The 7942-nt window shown below is 37.7% G+C and overlaps 1 protein-coding gene across 1 annotated transcript; it reads right to left on the bottom strand.

The window, feature by feature from the left end:
• Nucleotides 1-6480: 6480 nt before the first annotated feature.
• On the bottom strand, nucleotides 6481-7719 carry LOC128623399 (olfactory receptor 1-like). Its single transcript, XM_053650443.1, has one exon. It carries the CDS (start codon nucleotides 7666-7668, stop codon nucleotides 6526-6528), a length of 1143 nt encoding a protein of 380 aa, XP_053506418.1. The 5' UTR covers nucleotides 7669-7719; the 3' UTR covers nucleotides 6481-6525.
• Between the last annotated feature and the right edge of the window lie 223 nt (nucleotides 7720-7942).

The following is a 7942-nucleotide window of genomic DNA, read 5'->3' as shown; positions in this document are numbered from 1 at the left end:
TGGGGCGTGAGGTATGGGAGAAGTTGAAGTCAGAGGCCAGGGCAGCGGGTGTGGCAGTGTTCTCAGCATGGATCCAGGTCTCAGTCAGAGCCAGCACGCTAAGATTGGAGTGGGTTGCGAATGCAGAAATGAAATCTGCCTTGTTGACAGCAGATTGGCAGTTCCAAAGTCCAACTGAGAATGAGATGGAACCTGCAGAGGCCGCATTCAGAGAGCACAGGTTGTCCAAGTTGCGTACATTTCTGGGAGAATGCCACGGTCTGCGCCTGTGGCAAATAACAGGGATGAACTGATGACACATGTTAGTTTGTGAAAACAGGTAACAGTAAGAGGAATAAAGGGAGAAAAGTATACTTAGCAGCACGTGTGGTGTCTTATCGGTGTCCTTGCTCGGTGGACTCGCGCAGGTAGACTCGCAGGTCTTTACACGAGCTCGGTCTTCACACGACAAGGGCTGACGCTTCCGCCTCAGCGTTTCTTAATTAATAAATACCGATGTGTTTCAGCTGAGCACGCCTCTTTAATTAGCAAAACAAAGAGTAGTCGCGTGAACGAGCGACTCCCGACCGAAACTGAATACCGGAATTTGTTTTAATCTAGCAACAAGAGTACAGCTCATAGCAACAAGGAAGCACAGTTACAGCTTCTATCTGACAATCGGTGCTAAAACTAGTTTCAACTAAAAAATCCAGAAAGAAACACTTACCTTACTTACTTACTTACTTTTATTAAATTAAAACCGGACAGTACTGTAACAAACCCATTACATGACAATGTAGCAATATCAGATCAATGTTTAGAGTATTTTGTTTCACTTAGAGAGACCGAACTAGCTACATTAATCTCTTCAGCCAATTCATCAACTTGCATACTAGATCCTGTACCTACATGTTTGTTTAAACAGATTTGTCCAGGAGTAATTGAACCACTTCTAAATATAATCAATTCTTCCCTAAGCACTGGCTATGTACCTAAATCACTTAAATTAGCAGTTATTAAACCCTTGATTAAAAAACCTGATCTTGACCCGTCTCAATTGTCCAGCTATAGACCAATATCAAATCTCCCCTTCATCTCTAAGATTTTAGAAAAGGTTGTAGCAAAGCAGTTATGCTCGTACTTAGATAGGAATAACATTCATGAAATGTATCAGTCAGGGTTTAGACCTCATCATAGCACAGAGACAGCATTAGTTAAAGTAGTAAATGACCTTCTACTGACCTACGATCAGGGTTGTGTCTCTCTGCTTGTGTTACTCGACCTTAGTGCAGCTTTTGATACTATAGATCACACTATTCTCCTTGATAGATTAGAAAATGTTGTTGGTATTAAGGGAACAGTCCTCTCCTGGCTCAGGTCTTATCTGACCGATCGTTATCAGTTCGTAGATGTAAATGGTGAATTCTCCATGCGTACTGAGGTTACTTTTGGAGTTCCACAGGGTTCTGTTTTAGGCCCACTGCTCTTTACTTTATATATGCTACCCCTAGGTCAAATTATTCGTAAACATGGAATTAGCTTCCACTGTTATGCTGATGATACACAGTTGTATGTTTCAGCGAAGCCAGAGGACAGACAGAAGCTTAGTAAAGCTGAGGATTGTGTAAAGAACATTAGACATTGGATGTTAACTAACTTCCTTCTACTTAATTCTGATAAAACAGAAATACTTTTATTAGGCCCACGTGTAGCTAGAAGTAATCTTTCTGATCACATGGTTACTCTGGATGGTCTTTCTGTTTCATCATGTGCAGCAGTTAAAGACCTTGGAGTGATTATTGACTCCAGCCTATCATTTGATGCTCATGTAGATAATATTACTAGGATAGCCTTCTTTCATCTCAGAAATATTTCTAAAATAAGAAACATATTGTCACTACATGATGCGGAAATACTAGTTCATGCATTCGTCACCTCTAGATTAGATTACTGTAATGCCTTACTGTCTGGATGTTCCAGTAGGAATATAAATAAGCTCCAGTTAGTCCAGAATGCAGCTGCTAGAGTCCTAACTAGAACTAGAAGGTACGACCATATCACACCGATATTATCAATACTGCATTGGCTCCCAGTAAAATCTCGCATTAACTATAAAATACTTTTATTAACCTATAAAGCACTAAATGGTCTTGCGCCACAATATCTAAGCGACCTTTTGGTTTTATATAATCCGCCACGCCTACTTAGATCAAAAGATGCAGGCTATTTGACGGTACCTCGAATAGTGAAGGCTACAGCAGGGGGAAGAGCTTTCTCTTATAGAGCCCCACAGTTATGGAACAGTCTTCCTATTAGTGTTCGGGACTCAGACACAGTCTCAGTGTTTAAGTCTAGGCTTAAAACGTATTTGTTTACTCAAGCCTACCCTGACTAGATTCTGTTCTACTACTTCGCAGTCATAATAATCTTTTTTCTCCCTCTCTCCTTTCGCCGAGCCCCACATGAATTTATGGAGATACTAGAGATCCAGATCCTTTCTGCCTCTGGATGGAGCTCAAATCTTCTCTAATTCCAGACTGCTGGGACTACGGCTGCTCCTAAGGCCATACAGACTTCATATAAATCCATAATGAACTTTTTCACACTATCTGTTGTTACCCAGATGAGGATGGGTTCCCTTCTGAGTCGGGTTCCTCTCAAGGTTTCTTCCTCTTAAAACATCTTAGGGAGTTTTTCCTTGCCACCGTCGCCACTCAGTGGCTTGCTCAGTTGGGATAAATTCGCACCTTTAATATCTGTATACCATGTTGATATTTCTGTAAAGCTGCTTTGAGACAATGTCTATTGTAAAAAGCGCTATACAAATAAAATTGAATTGAATTGAATTGAATAGCTCTCCTGATTCAACTAACCCTACATCTGTTGGGTGCTTTGTCCATAACTTATCTGGCACTTTTCTTAGCAGTTCTTCCTCATCTGGATCTTTTCCTTCCTCTACCATTACCATCTGCTTTTGCCCTGCAGTTACCTTATGAATCACGACGCATGTTGCTACCATTGGGTCTACTGCTGTTACAGAGATTCGTATGAACTTCCCATCAGGTGACCTGTGTAAGTATGGGTTCTCAGTTGGTTTCCATTCCCTCACTTCCCTATCCTGCTTAACCATTGGCCCTAAATCTTTAGGTTCAAACTTATTTACGACCATAAGAGAGACATGGGGGATGGCATCCTCCACCTGGTACCAATTTTTCAGTCTTTCTGGCAGTTGTACCGTGGCTGCTATCCCTTGGGGCCCACTTATTACATCCAATGCTCTCGTCCTTCTTCAGGATCCCGGGTACCTGTGCAGCAACATCAAGGACACGAGCACCAGAGAAACAGTGTTACCTTTAGATGAAGCGACATGGATGTCCCGCACAATGGAGTCCCCGACGATCACAGCATTTGGTTTGGTCTCACGGAGAGGGTTGAAGCAGATCCTGAGTAAGGTAAATCACAAAGAATCTATAAAAAAAATACTAACAGTTCAGAACTCATACGATGATGGGCAAATTGTAAGGCTTCACATGACCTTCAATTTCATATGTTTCGTGTAGCATTTCAACAGGAAATAGGAAAAATAGACAAAGAGATTTCGGTTTAATTTTCAGGGTGGGTGCCTTCTGGTGGTCTGGAAAAGAGTGGAAAATTCTGGGCTAGTTGTCTCACTGATAGTTAGTGGATAGATAGTGAAGCATTTTTGCAAGGAAGAGTGGAAGAAAATTGTCAGGTTATGCTAAGTTGGTAGACTCTTACCCATTAATTAAATCACTGCAATCGTAACCAATGCAGTTACCAAGGATATGGTAAATGCATGTTAATGAACATGCTCTTTCTTTCGCCCGCAATATTCATATATATGGTTATAAACATTGATTGTTGGAGTAGGAAATTCTTATTACATTTGTCTAGTTTATTGTTCAGCATAAGGCCAATAGTAGCAAATGTTATCTAGTGCAAATATTAACGAAGATAAATTCCTTTAATAATACAAGTTTAGTTGCATGTATAGTTAAAAAAAGAAAATTATATAAAATAATAAAAGATAATCTTGCCAGCTAAGAGTGACTTAGATTGCACTATGTGGTTATATTACACACTGCAGTGTCCGAGATACACTATATAACCAGAAGTATGTGGACATCTGGCCAATGTGGTCAGGGTTCCAGTTTACATTTATAGCATTTGGTAGATGCCCTTTATCCAGAGTGACTTACATTCATCTCATTTATAAAACTGAGCAGTTGAGGGCCTTGCTCAGGAGCCAAGCATTTCTTGCAACTCATGACCTTCTGATCAGTAGTCCAAGGTATTAACCACTCAGCTACTACCACCCAATTCATCCCAAAGGTGTTTAAAGGGGTTCAGGTCAGGCCACTTGAGTTTTTCCACACCAACCTTGGTAAACCATGTCTTCATGGAGCTCACTTTGTGCACAAGGCCCCTTGGTTCCAGTGAAGGGAAATTTTTAACAGTTTCAACAGCTTGGTGAAGACCTACATATGGGTGTGATGATAAGTTGTCAACAGTCTTTTGGCCATATAGTGCACTTTGATACCTGATGCTTCCAGCTATTTTATAAGTTCAGCTGAAACTTTTGAGACCAAATTTTGTTCATCCCTATGAGTTAATTTGTGCCTCCTTCCTGAATGGTACAGTGTCTGTGTGCTCCCTAGATTTTTATTTATGCAATTATACAAAATTATACAAATACAATTGTTGGTACAGACCTCCCAGAGGTCCACATTTTTTTTCTGAGGTCTTGGATGAGTTGCTTGTATTTTCCTATGATCTAAAGAGCAAAAAGGCACTGGCTCTAAATTCAGCCACAGGTGCACTCCCAACTACCACCTAATTATGAGAGTTGGCCAGTCAGAATCTTCTAAAAGTAATCACATCAATTTCTGTAGTCTTTCAGACTATTGAAAGAGTTGACTAGTTGACTAATACATTCAATATTTGCCGCTATTGTTTTGACTGTTTTTAACCTGCTTAGTCCTGCATTTTATTCATTTTATTTCTTTTGGTTTTTAGTTTTAGTCATTTTTTGTATGCATTCACAAAATTTTCTAATAAAACGAGTATTTTCACACACAAAAAAAGTAATTTAAGTCACACTGATCAGGATAAAGCAATGACTAATTAATTGGTGAATTAAATGAACAAAAGAATAAATCTCAATTTACACAAGATGCTCAATGCCCCAGATGCTGAGTGCCTCGGCTTTTTGCAATGAGAGCTTCATTGCTGACCACTCACTCCTGACTGCATGTCATGAAAACAGTCCTGATTCACAACTCTAGTTAAATGTTCCAGGGTTAATTGTCCACAGTTATTATTTGACACATTCAATGTTGTGATTTATACATTTTTTGTTTTTAACAATAGCCCAAAGAAGCACTGAAACAGGAAATGCACAGTAATTCATTTGGTGTTTGACTGAGTATGTGTTAAATTGAAGTGTGTTTTGATGTGTTCTTTGTTGTCATTTATCTACATTGAACTGCACTAAATTTAGCTTAAAATACTGATGTCCTGAATCAGCTTTTTTCTGATTGGTAAAAGATGACGAGTCTACTACCCTCTTAACAACCTTTATATACGACTGATCAACCAGTTGTAATGAATTGTCATGCAACCCATAAGACGTGGTGTATTTTATTTGGATTACTAGTAGTTTAGGCAAAATATAATTAAGAAAAAAACATCTTTGTGGATAAATAACAATGTATCTCAAATTTCTTTTGTCAAAATATTTTGGCCAGTATTTTTTAATCAAATTATAATATTGGCTCTTATATTCCTTAGAAAAAGGGACATTTTAAATGATAAAGAGGCTCGGGCAGAAAATAAACCATTATAATATTCTTGAACTACTGTATTGTACTGACTGGTAGAAAGGCGACTGTTGCCAACTAGTGTGTTTACAAAATGTGGTGGGTTGATATAAGTGATAATTTGAACCAAAATGAATTTTAAAATGTAGAGTTGATGTAGTCATAATTAATACACCTCCAAATTGCAGGAATTCAAACAAAATGCAAACAGTCGGGTTAGAGATGGTTTAATGGAGTAAGTAACTAAACAAAAACAGAAAGAAAAATCAAGAAAAAGCTCTATGTTTTTTAAGCACAGCATTGTTAAGACATTTATTCTTCACGTTTGTAATGCATTAGACATGTCTATTTAAAAGCTCAAATAATGAGATGCACCAACACCTTTTTTTTTTTCCTCGAGCCCACACATTAGGTGCTCCTTTAAGTCCAAACTAAACATTGTAATATCCGCTAATGAATAGAGATCATCAAATATAATTTACAATATATTAGAATTTTGATTTGTACCTGCACTTTTTCATGAATTAAAATAATTTATTAAAAAGACAAGGTTTATTTCTGAATGTATGGGGTACAAGCATACCATATAATGAAGGGGTTTTTTTTTTCCCCAATATGAATGCCCATTATGTCAAACTATATGACAACTTCAGTGCTATAAGTAAAATAAATATTTTATGAAGCATGTGTACATGTCATTATACTTTTACTTTTTACTACCAGCTCCTACCCTTGGGTGAATTACCTGTCCAGTGGGCATGCCACGTATCACTAACACTTTGGCTCGTTTGTAGAGCACTTTAACCGCGTGCATGACCTCCTCTGTCTTTAACGTATATATAATGGGGTTTAACATGGGGGGAATAGTCTGTGTCAGGGTAGAATTTATTATCCTATCATTGGCATTTATAGATGATGTAAGAGATGCTATATTGGTGCCAAAAAATGGGAGATAAAATAAAGCCACTAAAATAAGGTGGGAAGTACAGGTTTTCATAGCTTTCTTCCGCTCCAAACCATGTGAGATATTCAACAAGGCAATGCCAATACAAATATATGAGACAATTATTAAAAGCAATGGAACACAATCCAGCAGAACAAAACAGACTATAGCCGTGACATGATTTATAAAATAACCATTACAAGCTAAAATATAGATAGGCCCATGATCACAGAAATAGCTGTTGATAATTACAGATCTACAGAAGGACAGTCTGGTAATCAGAGCTACAAGGAGTGCAATGATAGTTATAGAGAAAATCCAGGTAATAACAATAATTAAAGTCATTGCTTCTTTGGTGACAATGGCATTATACCTTAAAGGAAAACATATAGCAACTACCCTGTCATAGGCCATAACAAGCAGAGTAAGAGACTGCACGGTCATAAAGAATAAGACAAAAAACATGTTTGCCAAGCAGGCTTCATATAATATGACCTGATTCTCAAACAGAAAAGTATCAATAAGTTTTGGAATAAGAGCAGAGCTGCCACCCAAATCAGAAAGAGCCAAGTTAAACACAACAATGTACTTTCCTGTATGGAGGCTACGTGCTAGATAGATGGTGCACATTATAAAAGAATTCCCTAAAACTGTGACAGCATACACAATGCAAAGAAAGGCATAGTAGTACTTTGTGTGTGGAATATTGTAAAACCCATTGATATAAAAAGTGGAAGGGCGAATAAATGTTGCATTTGCAGAGAGCGCAGGTGGCACAGAAGTCATGTCAGATGTCGTCTGGCAATATAACCTGTGGAAAACAATAAGAAGTACTTTATATTGCTCCTGTTTATAGTGCAGTGCATGGAAAGACATCAAATTGAAAAATGTAATAGGAACACACATAAAACAAACTTAATTATTATATAATAATTATATTTGTTCAATATCTGACTTGTATTTAACTAACAATAAAATTACAGATCAATCAGATCAATAAATGATATATTTTATCAAAGTACATTTTGAAGAAAGTCCATACTTTTTAAGCTTACACCTGGTCCAGTTCAGACAGCATATTAATGTACCTTTAGACATCAGTCACATTTATACTTTTTTATGTGGTAATGTCAGATCTTTGAACACACCTCCAAACAAATTGAAAATGGTGGATGTAACC

Source organism: Ictalurus furcatus, chromosome 19, assembly GCF_023375685.1.
Source record: "Ictalurus furcatus strain D&B chromosome 19, Billie_1.0, whole genome shotgun sequence".
Lineage (NCBI taxonomy): Eukaryota > Metazoa > Chordata > Actinopteri > Siluriformes > Ictaluridae > Ictalurus > Ictalurus furcatus.
Note: the sequence above shows the minus strand (reverse complement) of the source record. Positions and strands in the feature narration are given on the sequence as shown.

What these genes read in the sequence shown, in the direction of transcription:
- LOC128623399 (XM_053650443.1), bottom strand. Translation starts at nt 7,668, where the DNA reads ATGTGTGTTCCTATTACATTTTTCAATTTGATGTCTTTCCATGCACTG.